Here is a 23,162-nt window from a genome sequence, read left to right as displayed (position 1 = left end):
AAAAGTGAGAAATAAATGATGCCATTAGGAGTTTTGGCCTAAAAGAAAACAGCTTCAATATAAAATTAAAATGATAATTAATAAAGACTTTGCAATTTTTGAATTGGAAATAACCAGAACAACTTCACCATATATTTTCTATAAATGGGGTTGGGGGTTGGGGGTGTACAGACAGCCCAGCATATTTGTACATGCCTTTAGTGCCCACACTCAGCAGTCTGGGCCAAGAGGGTAAGTTTGAGGACACCTGTACTACCATATAGTTGAAAGAAAAAAAAATCATACACCCCTCCCCCCCCCAAAGCAAACCAAACATTTCCTTATTCCATATGCATGGTTTCTAAGTACTGTTTTGTATTAAAATGGCTTATTGGAGAAAATAGTTAATTCCAAATCTAGAAAACGAAATGAATGTGTAAATAATATGATTGATGATTTTATCATGCATGAAAGCAAAAACACACAATCTCAGATTGGTCTATGAACCTAAATGAAGACTCTTTAAGTGGCCAAAGATTATGGGAGAGGAAGTTGAACATATCAGAATGTCTAAATTGGCAAATTTAAAATGATTCTCTAAAAAATCATATTTAGAAAACATAATTATTTTGAATAATTCTAGAGAATTGATTGTTCATCCCACATTTTGTTTTAAATTGTGGGGTTGGAGTGAGAGAATGTCTTGCTTTTTTTTTTTTCTTGACTGGCCTTAAACTCACTATGTAGACCAGGCTGTTCTCAAACTCATAGAGACTAACCTGGCTGTGTCTCCCACTTGGGGTGACTAAAGGGACTCCCATTATTATTTGTATATGTGCATACATCTCTTGACTATAAGAGGGTGTTGGCTCCCTAGGAGTAGAGTTACAGATTTGTGGTCTTCTGCCAGAACAGTAGATGCTCTTAACTGCTGAGTCCTCTCTCCAGCCCCATCATTGTACATTTCTTATGTGAATTGCTGATTATCAAGGATATAGAAATAAATAGGATCTTTATAGAAGTATTTTAGCTGATAAATGAAGAGATTATAGTATTAGAGATGTGTGTCCTGATGACATGTTACCACTTACAGAATGACTCTGGGAAATAATTACATTTCTATCTGTATAAACCGATATGTAGAAGAGGGTATTGTGATCTAAGAACTATTGGCATTTTGAATTGGGTAATCCTTTCTGTCAGAGACTTACACTATGCCTTAGCAGCATGACTGACAGGTCTACCTAACACTAACATGTGAGCGTGTGTGTGTGCGCACGCGTGCACACACACTAGTAGTGGCAATCAAAATTTCTAAAGAAATTGCTACATACATCCTAGGGAGCAATACTATCACTAATACAGAACCTCCAGTTTACATTTATTGATTCATTGATTGATTGAGGCAGGGTCTCATTGTGTGGGCAAGGCTGACCTCAGACTTACAGAACATGCTGGGATCAACCGGAAACATCGCCAACTGTGGCAAGAACTGGGTTTTGTAGGTGCTCAGTGGGTAAGGTGCTTGCTGTGCAAGCATGAGAATCTGAGTTCATGTCCTCAGCACCCATGTAAAATGTAAAGCAACATGTCTGTAACCCCAGTGTTGAGTGACAGGTGGGCCACCGAATAAACACTGTTGCAGTTTAAAGGATCCCTTACCTGAAGAAGTTTCCCATTTCTGAGATTCAGATTTTGGATGGGATCAAAAGCAAAACACTAGCATTATGTTTCATGTACACATCAAACACATAACCCAAGGATAAGTTGTTACTTGTCTGCTGCAACTGTGTTTTGACTTTGGCTTACCATGGATGAAATAAGGAATTTTCCACTCGTTGTATTACAACTGTTCCTGATTAAGAACTCGGATTTTCAGATGGGGATGCTTCAGCAGTATAATATAGTATAACCAGATTTCATTATTTAAGCATAGATAGGTTGATAGTTAATTTTGTCTACTAAAAAGTCAGTGTAGGCCTAAAGTTTTTCAAATATCAAATTCGATATGAAAATTTCAGGTTAGCATTTAAGAAAAATACTAAATGATTTTCATATTTTCAATTGTGTGTTCCGTCTTCTGTCTAAGGCATAATTAGTATTCAGTTAGATAGGATCTGGGAATTTAGGCATACTCATAATTCCTTCACTGAAAAAAATAAATGCATTAATTTATAGTCTTTGTTTTACTAATGGCATTGTACTTAGAACTGAAATTTAATTGTGTTCATATAGGAAGTAGTTTTCATTTTTTTTTTGAATCTTATTTAATGAGCTGTTAACTAGAACAAAAACATCAATGAATAATTCTTTCTTCCACAAGAGGGCCTTCTAAGAAAAGTTTTTCCTTGTTTCGTATTAAGGTGTTTCTTTCCATACAACATTCATGACAATTCAACTTTCCATAGAAAGGATTCCAGAGATATTTCTTAAGACACATACTTAAAATAAATTTTTTTCTGAACCATTACTTAAAGGTGTTAATAAATTTTGGCATTATTTTGTGTCAAACAGATAAATTATTTCCTATAAATAATGTGGTTTTCAGTGATCAGGCGCTCCTTTCTTTACTACCATGGAGCTTATACTGTCTTTGGCCACTTCCCATTTCTTTTGTTATTTTTGAATAAATTTTTTTTTAGAATTTTACACATGAATGTACTGTGTTTACATCTTTTCTTACTCTATCTTCAACTCCTTTAGTGTTCTCCTAATTCCCTTTCTACTTCTTCACCTCTTTTTTTTATAACTGTATGTTACATATAGAACCACATGTGTGGGAGGCGGTGCAGACAACCTATTGAGTCCATTTAGTGATGTTCTTTTGTACATATATTTAGGACTGACCTCTTGAGATTGGACAGCCTATATGAGGTCTCACCCTTCAGCAGCCAGCCACTCATTGCCTATATTTGTTCAAGTAGGTATGGGGCCTTCAAGGCCCATCCTCTTTGGCGTGCCCACTGATGTGGTCATTATGCAGGTTTTGTATAAGCAACTGATTTTTTGAGATTTTATGGTTATCGTATCCTCACGTCTCAGAATCTTGCAGTAGGTATCCCAATTCCCTGGTTCTAAAAATATTTCCACTGTACCTTCCATGATGTTTCCTAAGCCTTATATATAGAGGTTGTATTATAGACTAATTGGGTCTGTGTGCTCCTGTTTCACTTATTCTCTACATTTTGACAAATTCGAGATCTCTGTAGAAGCCTCTAGCTGCTGCAAAAAGAATCTTCTTTGATGAAGGATAAGAGCTACACTAGAATAGAGTCATAAGTTATGTTGGCTTGGGAAAATGACTAGTTTCTCCTCTGGAGTCTATAACATCTGCAGCTATGGGTAGTTGACTAAGCTTACAGTACCAGCCATGAGTACCCTCATACTGAGCAAGCCGTAAGTCCAGTCAGATGGCTGTTACTATCCCTGGGATCTAAAATGCCGTATTCACACCCTTGTGGTTATCTTGGCCAGCTCATCACTGTGTGCCTCTTGGTTAGCAGCTGGGTAAAACTTTTGAGCACTTCTCTCCCTGGGCAGCATGCATAGCTCCTTCCCACACTATGAGAGCTCCTTCAGAGAGGAAGCTTTTTTTTTTTAATTAATTACACTTTATTCATTTTGTATCCCCCCATAAGCCCCTCCCTCCTCCCCTCCCGATCCCATCCTCCCTCCCCTTTCTGCATGCATGCCACTCCCCAAGTCCACTGATAGGGGAGGTTCTCCTCTCCTTTCTGATCTTAGTCTATCAGTTCACATCAAAGGTGGCTGCATTGTCCTCTACTGTGGCCTGGTAAGGCTGCTCCCCTCTCAGGGGGAGGTGATCAAAGAGCAGGCCAATCAGATTATGTTAGAGACAGTCCTTCTTCACATTACTATGTAACCCACTTGGACACTGAACTGCCATGGGCTACATCTGTACAGGGGTTCTAGGTTATCTCCATGAATAGTCCTTGGTTGGAGTATGAGTCTCTGGGAAGTTCCCTGTGTTCAAATTTTCTTGTTCTGTTGCTCTCCTTGTGGAGACCCTGTCCCAGAGAGGAAGCTTTAAGAATTCTTCCAAGTCCTGTGTCCAGAGTGTATGGTATCTTCATAGTGTCTTACCATAAGTTTTGGGAGGCAGCCAAAGACAACAACAATCACCCATCTTGTATTGAGGATCTTTTGTACATCCCCCTTCTAGGGAGATTCCCTTGCCTGTACTAGGATATTTGTTAGAGATTCTAACCCCTAATGACCCCTGGGAGGAACATTATAACCCCATGTGACATCATTCCACATAAAGTAAACACACAGCTTATATATGTATTAAGTTTATAAAATAATGTTTCACGACAGTTTTTTTAAACATTGGTTTATAAGCCAGGCAGTGCTGGCACATAATCCCAGAACTCAGGAGGCAGAGGCAGGTGAATTTCTGAGTTAAGGCCAGCCTGGTCTACTGAATGAGTTCCAGGACAGCCGGGGCTACACAGAATGGATGAGTGGGTGGGTGAATGGGTGGATGGATGGGTAGATAGATAGATTTGTATGTATGTGAGTGTGTGGGTGTATACATGAATACTATGTTTGTGCCTGGTGCCATCAGAGGGCATGGGATCCCATGGAACTGGTGTTACAAATGCCTGTGAACCTCTGTAAGAACAGCAAATGTTCGTAACCGATGAGACATTTCAAATCTAAGTTTTTAATCTGGGATCCCTAAATAAGAGAGAATGTACAGTGCTTGTCTTTCCAGGTCTGATTTTCCTCAGTTAAGACAGTATCTTCCAGATTCATTCATCATCTACATGTTTCATCTTTCTTCATGGCTGAATAGAATTTGTTATTCATTCACTGATGATTATCTCAGCTGCTTCCAATTTCTAGATATTGTGAATATGTAGGTGGTAAACTGACAAAATATCTCTTTAGTATCAAGTCCTTTGGACATATGCCAAGAAGTGGCATAGCTGGGTCATATGTGGATCTGTTTTTAGCTTAAGATTTCTCTACAATGAATTTCATAATCAGCAATGAGAATTGGTGAGTGAGAGTTCTTCGTTCTCCACATTCTTGTTTTGTTTTGTTTTGTTTTGTTTTGTTTTGTTTGACTCAGGGCTTCTCTGTGAAACAGCTATGGCTGCCCTGGACTCGCTTGGTAGACCAGCCTTAGGCCAGGCTGGCCTCAAACTCAAAGAAATCCACCCACCTCTGCCTCCCAAGTGCTGGGATTAATGGCGTGTGCCACTGCGACTGGCTTTCCCCACATTCTTAACGGAATTTGTTGTCAGTTACTTTCTTGATCTTGACCTTCTAACTGGGCTAAGATGAAATCTCAAATGATTTTAATTTTTATTTATCTGAATGCTTAGGATGTTGAACCCATTTTAAATTTCTTTTCAAAATTCTCTTTTCAGATCCATACCTAGTTTTTCCTTTGCTTACTTTCTTTATGTGGTTTCTGAGTTCTGGATATGTTCTGAATGTTAGGAACCACTGTCTGATTCCTAAGGCTTCACCTGGTCAGTAATTCATCTAGCCATGCTTGATTGGCCTGTAGGAGGGACTGTGGTTGTTTCTAGAGTGATAATTTGCCTTGATTTATTAAAGTGTTTATTTCAATTAGTTTTAAAATTATAATATCTACAAAACGTAAGTTCTGGGATTTTTACTTGGCTTTAGCAAGAAACTTAACGTCTACAATTGGAGTTATTTAGATAAGTTTTTTTATGTAGTATCTATCCTCAGAAGATGAAAAGTCAATGAAATCATTCTAATTCAACTTGACTTTCATCTTTATAATCTCTGTATTAAATGCATTCTTAGTTAGCAGCTCCCTTGTGTATCCACAATTAGTTATAAATACATTTGCATATATACATTTGTGTTCATATGCATAACTATGTGCTTCCTCAAAGAAATGTATAAGTTCAAAATAGTGACAATGAAAGCGTGTTATAAAAGTAAAGAGAAGAAATGAATGGGGGCTTTGTCACAAGGTAATGTCACTAACAAATACATATAGAGAGGCTTTTCTGAGATAATTTTGTTAGACATTCCACCAAACAGAAGGAAACTATCAAGTGAGGTTCTTCCCCTTTTCAGTTTAGAGCTTCAGATAATCAGCTCAGTGATACTTCTTTCCTGTAATATCCTAATAATCCATTTTAGCAAAGTCCAGAGCAACAGGAAACAGGAATAGTGGTTGTTAGGAAGGTTTGGTTTCCCCAGCTGTCCCTTCTTTTACATTGCTTAAGTACAATCATCCTTAGATAGTGAAGGAGGACAACTGGGAATCTTCACTACTGCTTTCATTCCTCTCAGGCTAAAGGAATTTATTCAAGGAGACCATGGTGCTAAAAAGTTAGATAAAGGCTTGCTTTTATTTTGGTTCAATACAGAATATAACCTTTTACTTTTTGTACAGTTATCTTTCTTTCATTTGTTTGTTGTCAGACTTGTAAACATAAGTGACCCAAAGACCTTGTTAATGATAGAGCTCTCCATGTCCCTCAGAGATATTAGCCGAATAAACTTGAGGTATGACTAAGGTATCAAATCCCTCCTTATATGCGGGATTTTTTTTTTATAAGATTAGTTTGATGTTTCATACAAAGAGAGATAAATGGTGTAAAGTTTCTCACTGCCTCTCATCTAAAAAGTAGTACATTTCCTGAGACTGTAATGGGTACTAAACTGACTAATTTGTAGAATAATTGTTTTGATAATAACTTGGTCAAGAAGTGCATTAAGGAGCTTAGGTGCCTTCCTATCACACATGAAACTTGAACGCCTGGTGCTTGTCCACCTCGGTAATGCTAAATATTTATAGCCTTCTGGATTCCTTTCTTCTAGCTAGATACTTACTTACTAAGTGCATCTTTGAGGCTTCTGTGCATATATATTCATAATCATCTATCCTTAAATTTTCCTTTGTAACTAACTGGCTCTTAGTAATTTTTCCCCATTGAAACTGTTCAGTTGTCACAGCTTTTGCTACCACTCTGACCTTTCTCCATTCAATTTCCTACTTAAATACTCTGTCCACACTGCTGCCACTGAAAAGTGTTTATAATAACAAAAGGAACATATGCTGTATAGGGCATGCATAGTACCTTATGATCAGCACTTGTGAGTTAGAAGCAAAAGATGAGTTCAGCACTAGCCTTTATACATAGTAAGTTCGAGGTGAGCCTGGACTGTAGCAAACCCTTTTTCCATGGTAAGGGCTTCTTCCCCCACCTCCTTTGATTTTTATTTATTCAGTTTGTTTGTCTGTCTGTTTTTGTGATTATGTTATAATTACAACATTGTTTCGTTTCCTTCTAAATTATATACTATGACCCTTCCTCACTCTCCTTCAAATTAAAGGCCTTTTTTTATTCAGTTGTTTCTGCATGTATATGTGTATTTGCAAATATAACCTATTGAGTCCATAGAGTGTTACTTGTATGTTTTCAAGAATAATCATTTGGTACTGGAGAACCAAATTTATGTGCTTTTCCCTGGGGAGAGCCACCTTTTCTGCTCCCAGCCTCACTCAGTTTTGTGTGGTTTTTGTGCAGGGCTGAGGCCTCATGGACTTGAACTCATGTTTGGCAGTCATGTTGGTGAGACTTCACAGGCGGAGCTTCTGATATTACTAGGAGACACACCTCACCGCAGAGTGTAGAGGGGTTCTTACAGGCAGACACGGATATGAATTGTGATAGTCTCTGCGTGTGTGTAAATTTGAATGGTTTTTTAATTAGTCTTTTAAAAATAATTTTATCTGGCTGGGTGGCAGTGTTGCGCATTTGTAATCCCGGCATTCAGGAGTCAGAGGTGGGCAGATCTCTTGAGTTTGAGGCCAGCCTGGTCTATAGAGCAAATTTCAGGGCAGTCGAAGCTACAGAGAAACCCTGTCTCAAAAATTAATTAATTAGATTAGATTAGATTGGATTATCATTTTAAATATATGTATTTAGGGGCCGGGGTATATGCACATGAAGTCCAGAGGATCCCCTAGACCTGGAGTTACAGGCATTTGTGAGCCATCTCTTCAGCCCCCTTTCAGCCTATTACTGTATACCATTGTCAGAAAGAAGATACTAGCTGTAGGCATGGGGCTATGCATCTGATACCCCTTACTTGGGAAACAGAAGGATCAGGAGTTCAAGGCCAGTCTTGGCAACATAACAAGTTTGATGTCAGCCTGGACTACATAAGACCCTGCTTTAACAGCACTACCATCACAGAATGGGGGGTGGAGGGAATGGGGCAATGTTGGTAGAAAGTTCTTATGGAATGCATATAATTTACTGTTGTTCATTCAAATGCAGATTTTTCTATTCCACTATCTGGTTTCAATCCAGACATTGCATTGTAAGCATCACCTGTCTCAAGTTTGTGTAAACATGTTACCATTTGTTCTCTGTATTGCCAATAAAAACAACCAGCCAGTGATGAGAGATGGAAAGAATGGGGTGGGACATCCTGGTCCGGAGGGGAGGAGAGAGAAGGAGTGGGAGGAGAGGACCAGGGAAACTTCAGGAGAAATCAACCAGACCTAAGTTATAACTAAAAAGCCAGTATAATGTGGGAAATCTGTGGGAGGAAGCTGCGCAGGCTTGGAGCTTTAGGATGGAGTAATTATTGCCCAGCATTGTGCACTAGGTTAATTAAATAAATCCTAGTCTCTGTGTGGTGATTTGTTATACAGCTGGTTTAGGAATAAACACTGTTTAACTAAAAGATAAATCAGTAAGGGCAAGGAAAGAAAAGTTTGATGAGAAGCACCTGACACACACAAGCCCTCAGCAGTGTTCGCCTTTCTGGTGTGATGACGCTTCTGTGGGGCTGTACATATTCACCTCCCAGTACTTAATACAGATCATAACATTGGCATCTCATAGATCTTACTAATCATAGATCTCATAGATCTGCCAAGTCCATGAATAAATGATAAATAGATAAGACACATTTGAAAAGTTATCAAAACTAATTTTAAAATTTACATTTGGATGCTATATTTTATGTGAAGCCTATGTATGATAATGAAATTAAACATTCAGAAAAAGGTAAACTTTAGAATTCTTGTAAAGAAATAATGGCTCTGATATTTTTAAGTTTAATTTAAAATTTTACCTTTATAATAAAAGGCTAATGCACTTTAATAATAAAAATTCATGGTTCAGATGATATGGTTATCATAGTCAGAATCCAGCAATTTATTAGATATGTGATTGTTTTATACAATAAGTCTCTGATTTGGTAGTAACATTTTGAAATATTTTTTAACAGCAACAGTTCGTTGAATTGGATGACAATAGACTGAGATTGTTACAGAAGTGCAAGGAACTTATGAAGAGAGCTAGGCAAGTATGTAACCTGAGTGCAGACCAAGCCGTTCCCCAAGAATTTCAGACAGTAAGTATAAAAATATATAATGCTGCATTTGACACAGTATTTTTAAGTTTAAGATACCCTACTCTAAGCATAGGAACAGAGCATGAAAACACTAAGTTTTATTTAAAAATACGCCTTTCTCCATTTTTATACTGATTATCATATACATAAAGTAACTTTGGTTAACCTTCAGATTTAGTTGCCAGTCTTTGCTTAGCATTGAAATTCTTAAAATATGGGAAATATCTTAAAATGACAACATAATAAACACTTTTACAATTATAGTCTTTCCCTCTTGACCATCTCTGAGAGGTATAATTGGGAGTATGCGATACTCAAGGAAACTAGTAAGTAATGTGTACTTGACAAACAATAAAAGGCGTCATACTTAGAAAAACAAAGGCAAGTGTTTTTCTAGGTGTTCTGGTGTTTAATCAGGGTTTATCAGTGGCTGGATATTCAGAGCTGATAATCATCTTTCAGTAACATGCTGATACATCAGAATCCAACTAAGCAATGCTCCCTTTCAGTTCACACTCCACCATTCATTCTGTCCCCTGTGTTCTAGGCTTTATCTGACATTGAAGCCATTCCTGCATACTATTCAAAGTAATAGCAAAAGAGTTACAAATGCATTCTTAAATGGTAGTATTTGAATACTTTTTTTAAATCTTAAATATATCAGTTCTCATAGATGATGAAATGTCCACTGAGCATTGAAAGAGACTAGTGTAGATTTAGTTGTCAAATCCTGGGTTTTATTTTATGTTACCAGACACAGAAAACTGGAATGTGGATTTGATTGGGTACAGAATAAGAATGCAACAGAAATTCATACAACTAATTGAGAAGTGTGTTTCTAAAGAAAATTGTAGAATGCATGTAAAATGTTTGGTTTTAATAAAATATTGATGTGGTATCTATATTATAAGTTACAGGGTTTTTTTTTTTGTGTGCTGGACATGGTTAGCAGTTGCCTGTAGCCAGCACTTGGGAGGCGACTGTAGGATGATCCCAAGTTCAGGGTCAACCTGGGCTACATATAGAACTAAACTGTTTCCACCCTGCCTTCCCAGAAGTTATGCTCTTTTGAAAGAATAAAGTAAAAAAATAATACATTTATTGAAATATATTGATTGGCTGCTATGACCAAATATTTATTAGGAGAGACATGTTTTTATCCTCAATGAAACTTTAATCTGGAGGATGGACCAAACAACATCGAAATAAGTAGATAATAAAGTCAGGCTAAGAAAAAATAAAGGTGAAGGGTAAAGTATCAAGGATATCCACTTAGGGATGGTTCCTTTGAGATGTTACTATTTTAGATAAGTCTTAGATGAAGAGAAGAAATCATTCAAGTAGAGGTGTAAAACAAAATATCTGCTCATACAAAGTTGCTGAGGTGCAGATGTATTTGGCAGGTGATAGAATAGAAGGGATCTTGGTGGGATTAAAAATTACATCCCAGCCTGGCGATGTTGACACATGCCTTTAGTCCCAGAACTCAGGAGGCATAGGCAGACAGAATTCTAAGTCCTGTCTAGGACAGCCAGGGCTATACAGAGAAATGCTTGTTTCAAAAACAAAATCAAATTACATTCCAAGCAGAGAGGAAGACATGGGCCAAATTAATATGGCTTTATTAATTACATGAAGTTTGGATTTTTCCCCCCCTTTAGTGTTAGAGATTAGGCAAGTACTCCAGCACAAATCTGTATTCCCGGCTCTGGCCCTTTAAGATAGAATCCACTAGAGGATTTTAAACACGAGAATGATGTTATTAAATTCAGTTTATAGATGAATATTCTTAACTGTTCTATGAAGAATAAGACCTATAAGAAAAGAAGGAAGGAAACCACCTTAAGGGTTATTAATTTGCCCATGGAAGAAATTAATGTAGTGTAGCACAAAGGGATGGGGGAAGAAGGGAACTTTACTTCAGGGGTGGATTTGAGAGATGTAAGAGAGAACTCCCAAATGTTTGCCTGAACAAACTGTGAAGCTGGATGAGAAGTTGATTTGCTTATAGTGCTGGGAAAGGTGGATGAGATTATGTTTTACTATCATAAACTTAGTATGCCTCTTAGTGTCTGGTGAAGATAACAAGTACGTGTTGGAACATAAGCTCACAGCTAAACAGACAAGTCAGAGATGTACATAACGAATACCTGGAGGCCTTCACAGAAATTGGACTGTGTTCCAATGGGTTAAAAAGATACAAATCAAAGTTACCTGATTAACATATATATGTAACACATCAGAACCTTTTTAGGGCTTTAGATTTATTACATACCTTTTACTGTAAGGGCTCCACAGGTTGTACTAGGCAAAAAAGTGTACTGTATACCTCTCCTTGTAGGAAAGTGTCTATCCTAATGAGTCTCTGTGGCTTAGATTCAGAAGATAGTCTTGATGAAATTCTGTCTCAGTAATTGAATTCTAAGGATGCTTTTGTAGGTCTTCATAAGTACAGTATAAAGTTCTAACTTCTTGCTCTCTTTCAATGCCCCACATATTCTGGACCCATTCTACCAATTCAGCAAGTACCCACCATTCCAAATGGACACAACTCCTCACCCCCCATGGTAATCAGTACTCATTCTTTTCTCCAAATTGTTATCTCCTTTTTGCATTGCTTTGTCCCTAGCCACTGCTTCAAGACCCAGAGATAAATTATAGGCCTTTGAACTCTTTTAATTCTCATGTAGCATGAACTGACACTTCATTATTTTTAAATTCCAAAGTCTATGTAATATGTACTGCTTATTTTAGACTCAGCACCAGTACATTGCCTTAAGGTACTGTCCAACATGTATACATTTTGTTTTCTTTTAAAGTGTAAGCTTTTTAAAGGCAAAATGCCCTGTTTAAGATGTAAGCTTTTTAAAGGCAAAATGCCCTTTATATTGCTGTGTGCTAGCATGCTATTAATCAGATAGTAGATACGTAGCAAATTACTTTCTTTTAGCTATTCTGATAAACTTTTCACTATTCCGTTTTTAATGTTACTTTTTTTTCCTCTTATAGGCTTTTCAAGACCTTCCAAACACACTGGATGAAATTGATGCACTGTTAACTGAGGAAAGATCAAGAGCTTCTTGCTTCACAGGACTAAATCCTACAGTATGCTTCTTTTTCTGTTTCTGTCCTTCAGCTCTCACACTGCCACCTTCCCCAGTGCACACTCGCCCATGTGTGTGTGCGCGCGCGCGCGCGCGCGCACACACACACACACACACGCATACACAGTTCTCTCCAGTACTTGCCTCCCACACTGTACTAGAGCTCTGGGTAATAATAAGCTAGACAGCAGGAACAATGCCTTAAATGCCAGATTCTGAATCTATTAGAATTTTAAATAGAGTTTTCCTAAGGAACACAGTGTTCTGTGCCTTTTCTTTATAAAAAGAATAGTTGAGTTAACTTAAAATACAGCAGTGTGTATTATTTTTTTCAAGGATTAAAAAGTAGCACTTTCACTACGTAATAGCATTAATTAATTGCATACAGACAATGCAGTGCAGTTGGCATTTTGAGCTAATAGTTGGTGCAATTTTTTATATAATTTTATCCTTTGATAAGTTTGTCTTAATTTTCTTTGACCAGGTAGTTGAGGAGTACACAAAAAGAGAAGTAGAAATTCAGCAGTTAACTGAAGAACTGAAGGGAAAGAAAGTTGAGCTAGATGAATACAGGGAGAACATTTCACAGGTAATTTTTATTCCTTTCTTACATGTTTGCCATTAATGGGATAAGCATATAAATTATACAAAATAAATTTTGCACTCCTGAGAGAAAAAGTATTTTTATGATCAAATTGACTCTATTATGAAATGTGTTCTGTATAAAGTTTTATATTAAAATGAATAGTACTGCCTTCAGTTTGTGGTTTTGTTTTGTCTCTTATTTGTAGGTGAAAGAAAGGTGGCTAAACCCTTTAAAGGAGCTAGTGGAAAAAATCAATGAGAAATTTAGCCACTTTTTTAGTTCCATGCAGTGTGCTGGTGAAGTTGATCTTCATACAGAAAATGAGGTAAATGCATTTGGGATATATTTTATGGCCAGTAATTTTAATTACATGTAAAGGGTACATGTAAATTTGCTTACTTTAGAATTCTACATGAAATTTTGTTTACTGAAAAATTGTGAAAAGGAAGGAAAAGACCACCTATGGGTTTCCACCATCAGGTTTATGTGGTTTGGGAGTGAGGGTGAGGCTAAGTGGCTGGTGTTTCTATCTCTGCTGGATTGAATGAGTACTGTATAAATCCACTTCTCAACATAAGAGCCATAAGCAAATTAACAGCCACAACTAAAAGATAGTTCATGTCAGTGAGGTTGAGTTTGGTGTGTGTGTGCTCAGTAGTGTTGGTGGTGTTTTCTAATTTTTTGAAGCAGGGTCTCTATAGCCTAGACTGCCCTAGAACTTGTGATATTGTCAAAGATAACATTGAACTCTGCTGATGCTCTTGCCTCTTTCTCCCAACTAAGATTAAAATGCCGTCCACAACTATGTTGTTTCTTTAAGTTTATCACAGATATAGGAAATATGCTAATTTCTTGATCGCTGTTATTTTGGATAGACCAAATTATCCATTGAAATTGTGTAAAAGAAGAGCTGGAAGTAGAGTGAAATGATTGTGTGTGCTCAGCTGCATGAGCCCCTGGGTTCAGTTCCCAGCACTCTAAGCAGGTGAGGGAGGGAAAAAGAACTGACTGGATTTCTGTGAAAATAATTGAGAAAATGGAATAAACGGGGTAGGAGTGTGCGTGACAAAAGGCTGGCAATCTTTTGATCTTAGTTAAAACTTTTTGCACTGAGGTCATTTTTGTATTCTCATTTGCATGTGTCAAAATGTTTCTAAGATGAAATTCGTTTTAAATAAAAGTCATTAGTAAGAATATTTTTATGAGGCAGAAGCAGGTATATCCTTGTGAGTTTGAGGCCAGCCTTGTCTACAATGTGAGTCCAGGACAACCAAGGCTACACAGAGAAACCCTGTCCAAAATAAAAAAAAATAAAAGAATTTTCATATCTTAAAATTTTATATCTTTGAGTTTTAGCAAGTGTGTAAATTTTCATTTTGTTACATTTACAGCACCTTTTTCTCCTTTGAGGAGTTTTGTCTCACAGCTCCCCTCTGCTTCATGTGAAGCACATGTGTGAAATAACACTTCATTAAGTCCTAGGTTTAAGGATAGATCTTTTCATAGCATTTTACCACACAGTTCTTATCTTACTGTAACAATGTACTGTAAGAAATGTATGTACAATGCTTAACTTCCAATATGCTCCCTTTGTGCCAGGCACTAAAGTTTATCTTGTTTAATCTCTTTTTAAGTTCCTACTTCATAGGATAGTTTTTTTAATCTACCCTACTTAAAAAACAAACTGAAAAGTATGATAATTTTACTGAAGGTCACATTGCTATCAAGTGGCAAAGAATCAAACTTTTTATCTAATCCCAGACAGAGTCTACACTCTTAGATAAATTTGATTGCTGGGATCATCAACTGCTCAAAGTAACAACATGATCTTTATCAGGGTTTTGACTGTGTGGAGTATAACTGTGATCCAGTAAGCAAGGCGAGGTCCCTGTCTCAAAACCCCCGTCCTTTACATCTGTCTCCTGCTGCTCCTCCGAACTTGTACTGTTCTTCTCCACAGTTTTCAGTGCACTGCTGTAGAAAAGCTCCTCCTGCCTTTCAGTCTGTTCTTGTGGAGCTTTCCCTTTGTCTCCTTTCTGTTTCACCCTCCTTAGTAGAGGGCCTAGAGCTGATTTCTTTAACCCAAGCCTTCAATAAGATTGAAGGAGATAGGATGAAGCCAAAAAAAAAAAAAAAAAAGAGAGAGAGAGAATGTCAACAACAATGAAGAAATGCAGTTTACAAGTAACCCTTTGGAAGTTAAAACTATTACAAATTATTACAGTTCTGTCACTTGTTTACCTGGGGATTCTGAAGGGGAAGGTGAACAGATTAAAAGTACTATGTGTTAATATTTTTTAAGGCCTACTTGAATCCTTTTGTATTTATGCTTGAGGCGGCTTATGGTTTGTGAAAGGAAGTTCTTGCTTTTGACATTCTTAGAAAGAATGTGGACTTGACTCACCATTGAGGTGGCATCCCGTGAAACTGCCCATTCCACTGACATTCTGAACTGTTTCATCCATAAGTAATTACCACACCTTTTTAATAATTAACTGATGATACCCAAATTAAAATAATAAATAAAGCACTTTTTGTTGCTCTTAGACCTCTGCTATGAATACATACTATATACATATCATTTCAAAGATTGAAAAAAATTATAATATTCATTGATGATTTTTATTGTATTATTGTGATGTTAAAATGATATTTTAAATATATTGGATTAAATATACCATTGAAGTTGATTTTACCTGTGACTGTTGAATTGCCTGTTTCTTGTACTATGTCTCTCTTGATTACACACTATCTTAGACCATTTAACTAGTAATGTTAGATACTTTACTTTTAAGGTAAATCTAAATCTGAATGACCTGGAGTGGCTAAGATAAGTAAATAAACCTTAAGAATGATCTCAGATTTGGCGAAAAGTTATAGAACACCAAATACACTCCTTTTTATATAGTAAAGTTTACATTTGTTTGTATATACACACATGGAGGCACTTGGGGGATAGTAAAATTTTTAAGTAGTACTTTAAGTTGTTTTCTTTTTATGATTGATTTGTTATATCTGATAAATTTTCAAATATTAAATGAAATTTTTTTAACATTTTATGTTTTACAGGAAGATTATGATAAATATGGAATCCGAATTAGAGTAAAATTTCGCAGTAGTACTCAGCTACATGAATTAACTCCTCATCATCAAAGTGGAGGTGAAAGAAGTGTTTCTACCATGTTGTACTTGATGGCACTTCAGGAGCTTAACCGATGTCCATTCAGAGTAGTTGACGAGATTAATCAGGTATAGTGGTTCTTCTTGGGAAACATACTACATCCTCTAATATATACAAATGTGATGATTATTATTATTATTATGGTTTTAGGGTATGGACCCAATCAATGAGCGAAGAGTGTTTGAAATGGTTGTGAACACTGCCTGTAAAGAGAATACATCCCAGTACTTCTTCATCACACCAAAGGTGAGTAATGGGTAGGCTCACAGAAGCCATGTGCAGATTTGGGATGAGATGTAAATATGAGCAGGAATACTCCCCAAAAAAGAAGCTAAAGAGATTATATAGTGCCAGGCGTGCTGATACACACCTATAATACTAGCGCTTGGAGAGGCAGAGGCAGGCAGATCTCTGTGAGTTTGAGGCCAGCCTGATCTACAAATTAGGTCCAGGACAGCCAAAAAAAGGGGGAGGCGGTGGTTATAGTAATGTTTATATTCATAGAAGGGACAAGTTCCAGTGACATACTTAGTCAGAAACATCATCTAAGCAAGCGGGGAAGGAAGCATGTCATTAGACCTCCTACCTGCTTTTGATAGTCATTCTCCTTCTAGAAAAAGTTCCTCCTTTTTTCTAAGAGCCAACTAGGAATGCAAATCCCCAGACTCTAGCCCTCTCTGTCATGTCACACACCGCTTCTGTCTTTATCCCCCACTGCCACTACCCTAGCCCTAACTACCCAATGTTTTGTACTGACAGATAAGCTTTTGTAATAATATAGTTATTTTCATAGAGAATTTTCCATAATCTAGAACTTTTGCAATGGGAAATATTTTTTTTGTTAAATCTAGTGCTGTGTGGGTAAGTTACCAAGTAAATATACTCAGATGTGTTTGCTAATAATCAGACTTTCCTTCTTCAACTAAATATTCCTAAGTATCTCAAACTACAGTCTGTCACAGTGCTTAGCCATCGACGTTTGAGGGGTGTTTTTGATAGAAATGAAAGTGGATACTACTGTATAGTCCTTGTTGACTTGTGAATACAGAGGATTCCCAGGCAGCTGGACTATTCCAGGGCAGTTATTAGGCCAGACTTCAGATAGGCTTATGCAGGGAGCTCTCATAGTCTGGCAAGGTGATGTATTAGTATGTGTCCAAGCCTGGAAAACTGTCTTTCAAAGTATATACTTTAATTATGTGGCAATTTGTTTTTATCGTTACAGCTTCTACAAAATCTTCCTTATTCTGAAAAGATGACAGTATTGTTTGTCTACAATGGTCCTCATATGCTGGAACCAAACCGATGGAATTTAAAGGCTTTTCAAAGGCGACGTCGAAGAATTACCTTCACTCATCCTTCTCAGTGAAAGAAAAGGAAGGGGACTTCAGAGGTTTTTCGTTTTTAAACTGTTTATACGTGTGGCTCAAGTGAATAAAACTTAGCAGATTTATTGAAAGAGAAAGATTGGTTATTTTTGGAAAACTGCTTTTAAAAACAAATAGGTTGATGAAGTGGAGACCACAGTGACTCTCGAACATTTTTAAGTCTTCAGTTTGGGTTGAACTTGGTCGTGAATCCTCTGTGAGAACTAGATTGTTGTGTGTAGTTGTATGCTGCCCCCACAGCTGTGGTGGTGCATCTAACCAGCACTTAGGAAGTGGAGACGGGAAGAACACGAGGTTGGCAGGTCCAGAGTGCTACGGAGTGGGATCGTATGTCCTAACAAAAAAGTTGTTTCCTGTTGCCGAGCAGAGGTATGAAAGCGTGGAGATTTCATTCACATTCTATCGTGCCTGAGTGTTGATTGCAGAACTTTCTTTTAGAGCTTAAAGGCAACACAAAATTAGAAATCCCACTTTAATTCCAGTATTATATTTAGTTTTTAAAAACCAATATGGGAATGTCTATTTAATATATTAGTGGTTTATGGCAAATTCACTTATTTCTTTGTGTTAAAAAGATGGACCTTATTTTCACAGAAAACACGTTTATAGGCATTTAAAGTTTTAGGCAACATGATTCTATAATTTTCTTGGTATTTCAAGAATTGGGGGAAATGCATATAGGGCTTAAAAATGGCAGCAGGACTTTGAGAGGTCACGAGGTAAAGAGGATACAATGGCAGAATGAAATCAGGTGACAGTAGTTCAAAGGATACCATTGTAAAGTTTTATGGCGGGGTTTCTTGTTCTGTTTTGGGTTTTTTGTTTTTGTTTTTTTAATTTGAAGTCAAATATATTTTACATTTTAAATTTCTAAAAGCATTTTTTATAATTTTAGTAAGATTTTTCTTAAGATTTCATATACGAGTTTTTACACTTTGTATTTGAAATTTCTCAGTGCTATGTAACGAGTGATGGCAAAGTATTGATTTGTTTAAAATCATAATATTTTTAGAATTTGTAGGTCCTTCCTTACAGTATTGGTCACACTCAGTATTTTAGAAAATTCTCATTTAAATTCTTTTCTTCCAGCTTGAAAACAAAACTATTTTTTCTGAGCATGCTAATAACAGTGCCAAATAAACTCTGTTCTTTTAAAAACTAAATCCTACAAGAAAATAGAAATGTCTTTGGAGAATGGACTGGAGCATATCTTTGCTGGTACTGACAAAATTATTTTCTTGGCTTGCTAGCCTGAGTAAAGTTCAGGTTTTTTATATTATTGCAATAGCCAATGAGACTTACATTCTTATTGGCTTAAAAATAATGGAACATGAGTTTATGTCATCTCACTTAGACATTTTCTCTTTTAATAGTTGTATTTGTTTTTTAAACTTGTAAGAGAGCTCTCACCTCTTAAACTAAGTCTCATACATGTAGTACAAAGATATTTTTAATAACATTTTTAACAGCATGAACAAGTCAAAAAATTTTTGAAACTTGGAAGCATATTAGTGAAGGGTATTACTAAACATTTGTGTTGTTGCTTGGTTTTCTGATATAATATCTTCACTAATGTGTGCTTGATATAGTTTGGTTTTATCATACCAGTGTAAAAACACAAACAAAACATACTTAAAACTCACAGTAGCAATTCTATTTCAGTTTACATATGTCAAAAATGATTCCATATCATGCTTATAAGCCTTCAGTGAGCAAAATTAATGTTCTGTTTTATATTGAACTTTGGGCTGGGAAGGATAAATTATGTATCATTTATCACTTTAAAAATAGTCAAACATAGTGTGATGTCATGTTTTCTGCAACTGTTGATTTTTTTAATTATATTCAAATTGTAAAAATTCCAAGTAAAAGTTTGATTTGATAAATAAAATATTTAAAACCTGAGGTTGCAAATATTTTTAATGACTAAATCTTTACATTGATTTGCCTAAGGATGGTCTCTGTTAGGTCTCTCATTCAAAAAAAAAAAAGGTTTTGTTTTCTGTAATATTTATTTATTTTATGTGAATAGTTGTTTTGCCTGCATGTATGTCTATATACCACATGTGTGCCTGGGGCTTACTAAGACCAAAAGAGATCATCAGATCCCCTGGGACTGGAGTAAAAGACAGTTGTAAGCTGCTATCCAGGTGTAGGGAATAGAAACTGGGTCCTCTGGAAGAGCGGCCAGTAGTCTTAACACTGAGCCTTCTCTCTCCAGCCCCGAAGCTGCTTTCCAGGAGCCTGGGACATAACCATGTAGCATGTGAGGGGCATCGTCTCCTTCTGATGTGTGTAAATGTAATTGATTAAAGCTATGTTGTAAATGTTACATTGTTGGCAATAAATGCATATTTTTCCATTGGTATAGGTTATTTAAGATGAGAGTTTTTTAATAATTTAAATTTTCTTAAAAAGTCATTTTTAATGAGGGAGGAGGCTACAACTGGGATACAAAGTAAATAACCTGTGATTAATATTAAAAAAATAAAAATTATTTTAAAAAAGAAAGAGAATAGGCAAATAAAATATAGCTAAATAAAATGTAATAAGATTAAAACAAAAAAGTCATTTTTGTTATCAATGTTACAAAAATTTTTTTGATAATGTTTAAGTGTCTGCTATTTATGAGGCAGTGTTTAAAAACCTATTTGTGTTTCAAAAGATAAAAATCAAGTCTTTTGTCCATTTGCAGTGGAATTAGAATCAAATAACACTAAATATAGGAAAAGCTTGAGAGCATCCAAAGAAGCCATGCTAAAAGGCAAGTATAACTTTGCGTTGCGACGGTGACTTCCCTGAGAACATGCGAAATTGCCAGTGTTCTTTCACTGTTTCTTACACTGACTCCTCAGAAGCACACACGCTTTACCACTCGCATAGAAATTACTCAGCTGTTTCTACACCAGCGAGATGAGGACGTCAGACTCAGGCCTGGGAAGGAACCTCGCATCATAGTTGGTACTTTATTGATCTTTACTTCTTTCCTTAGTTTAAATCTTTAGAGCTATGAAGTACTGTTTCTGAATTGAAAGCAAACTTAGCAGAGAGGTTTTTCCGTGTTATTAGTAGTGTGAGTTGGTCACAGGATGCAGGTAGTGATGGGCTTTGCATTATAGACACAAGTATTTTGTATACTGTGTTACTTTCATGAACTTGGAGTGTGAGTGAGATAACCTAACCTATTTAGACTAGTTTGCCTCATTATTTAATAGTCAGCTGTATATTTTAGGAAGGCACAATACTGATAGAATGCATATACTTACATATGCTTGGGAAATTTGATTGTTCACAATTTGAGCTTCTTTTTATTCCTAGTGGAACAATTGAACATGATTCTTTTTCATTTCTATCCTCCTTCCTTTATTAGGACAAGTTACATAGTGTAAATTTTACCATTTTAGAGTATACAGTTCAGTGGCATAAAATACACCTACAGTGTTGTGCAATCATCATCTCTATCCATTACCCATTCACTGTAATCTTAACATGACATATATCTATTCAGACTGGCTTTCCATTTCCCTCTTTAACCCAGCCAGTGGCAAACTCTTCTGTTGTCATTTGTTTAATGTTTAATGTAGCATGCAAAGTAACTGCTTTCATTTTGGCATTTTCATACACACACATACACACATATGGTGATATAAAGCAAGTCACACATATGTGTGTAGGTATATATTGTTGCTATCCATTCTCCTCTCTTGGCTGTTCTTCATCCCCCATTTCCTTCTTTCTCAGTGTCCTTTTCAGCTTTCAAGTCATGGGTTCTCCATTACCATCTTTTCCCCTTCCTCCTTTAAGACCTCATATTCCCCTTCCTAGTTTCATGACCTATATGTCCACTCATAAACATTTATGTTCAGCACATGAGAGGAGACATGAAGTATTTGTCTTTCTGCTTAGTTTGCCTAGTGGGTGGCCTTTAAGGTTTCGAAAGCCCAGGCCAAGCCCAGTGTCTCAGTTCTGGAGTGTCTTGTGTGTCTGTCTCCTTCACTCTCCCACCCAGTCCCCTGGCTGCTGCCTGTGCATCAGGAAGTAAAGATCTAGCTACTATTCCAGCAGCGTACCTGTCGGCTTCCTGCCTTTCGAAAAGTACATTTATTAAGTAGATTGTTGTTTGTTCTTTTCTTCCTGTCTCTGGAAGGAGTTTGTGCTCAACATGATGAATTTCTTCTCATTTCTTTTTTGGTTGTCTTTTCCTCTCATGAAATAAATGTATACCTTATTGTGGTCTTAGGATTGAAACTTTCTTCTTACTCTGTGTATGGTTTCTCCTTCAAGAATTTACTTCAGTGCTGGCTTCCTCGTCTTGAGTTGTCTTAGTTTGTCTTTGTCTTAAAATATCTTTATTTCTCTGTCAATTTTTAAAGGTAACCTTTGCTGAATATCGCTGTCTTGGTTGTTTTACTTTCAGGAGTTGAAGTGTATCCTTCCATGCTTTCTTTTCTCTCAGGGTTGTTGATTACACTGGTGGTGTTCTGATACTTGTCTTTACAGGACAGGTGCATTGGCACATCTTGTAAGCTTTTGATGTTTTCTTGTTTTGTGGTGTTTTAACTTTTTAAAATATTTTATACCTGTTTCATATGTTTGCGTGTAGATGTGTGCATGTTGTGTGTCGGGAGTGCATGTTTGCAGGACTTCACTTATGTGTTTAGGGAGAGAGTGTGTGTGTACATGCCTGTGCAAGTGCGTATGTACTGCAGGCCAGAATTCAGCCTCATGTGTTATTACTCAAGATTCATCCACCTTGTTTTTTGAGATAAGATTTCTTAGTGGGACCTAGAACTCACTGATTAAGCTAGGTCTAGTGGCCAGCCAGACCCAGGAATCTGCTTGTCTCTACCTCTCCCTGGGATTGTGAGCATACCTGGCTTTTTATATAGGTGCTAGGGATCAAACTCAGGTCCTTATGATTGTGTAGCAAACACTTTACTGACTGAGCTATCTTGCCCAACCCTGCTTTGCAGTTTTGACAGCTTGACTTTTATGTCATAAAGACTTTGATATCTGGTCATATGTGTTACTATTTAGGCAGCCTGCTTCTGGGTTGCCTAGTAACCTATGGTGTCATCATGTGTCGCCCTTAAACGCACCTGGTAGGTGCAGTTCGACTGCGCAGGAGCTATAAATGGACGACCCCTGCCTCTCACCTCTCTCTCTTGCACTCTTGTTCTTTCTTTCTCCTACTCTTCCTCCTTCTCTGTCGGGGCACCCGCTCACCTCCCCCCTCTCTCTCTCTCCCTCTCGCTATCTCCAGCCAATAAACCTCTTTCATACAGTATCTGTTGTGCACATCATCATTTCAATATGTATGTGGGGTTTATCTTTGTTTTCTATTGTTCTGACAAAACCCCATGACCAAGGCAACTTATAAATGAAAGCATCTTAATTGGGCTTATGGTTTCAGAGGTCTAGAGTCCATGGGGGCAAAGCAAAAGCATGGCAACAGGAGCATGTGAAAACTCACATCTACAAGCAGGAGATAGAGAGCCCACTAGGTTTCTTTCCCAGTGCCATACTTCCTCTAA

At 36.9% G+C, this 23,162-nt stretch overlaps 1 protein-coding gene across 3 annotated transcripts in view; it reads left to right on the top strand.

The window, feature by feature from the left end:
• The window catches only part of Smc5 (structural maintenance of chromosomes 5), a 71,584-nt gene extending 51,588 nt beyond the window's left edge, over window positions 1–19,996 (top strand). The window contains exons 18-25 of one of the 3 annotated variants that reach the window (XM_021662211.2): window positions 9,244–9,369; window positions 11,892–11,936; window positions 12,379–12,474; window positions 12,958–13,062; window positions 13,265–13,384; window positions 16,129–16,308; window positions 16,391–16,486; window positions 17,466–19,996. In XM_021662211.2, coding sequence (XP_021517886.1) covers window positions 9,244–9,369; window positions 11,892–11,936; window positions 12,379–12,474; window positions 12,958–13,062; window positions 13,265–13,384; window positions 16,129–16,308; window positions 16,391–16,486; window positions 17,466–17,609 — 912 coding nt within the window. In that variant the 3' untranslated portion in view covers window positions 17,610–19,996. Of the gene's footprint in view, window positions 1–9,243; window positions 9,370–11,891; window positions 11,940–12,378; window positions 12,475–12,957; window positions 13,063–13,264; window positions 13,385–16,128; window positions 16,309–16,390; window positions 16,487–17,465 lie in introns of all 3 variants that reach the window. The other 2 variants (XM_021662210.2, XM_021662213.2) reach the window with 2 other exon arrangements.
• Window positions 19,997–23,162: the final 3,166 nt, after the last annotated feature.

The sequence above is a fragment of the Meriones unguiculatus genome, chromosome 1 (genome assembly GCF_030254825.1).
Source record: "Meriones unguiculatus strain TT.TT164.6M chromosome 1, Bangor_MerUng_6.1, whole genome shotgun sequence".
NCBI classification, from domain to species: Eukaryota; Metazoa; Chordata; class Mammalia; order Rodentia; family Muridae; genus Meriones; species Meriones unguiculatus.
The sequence above is the reverse complement of the archived record's forward strand: the minus strand, read 5'-3'. Positions and strand labels throughout refer to the sequence as shown.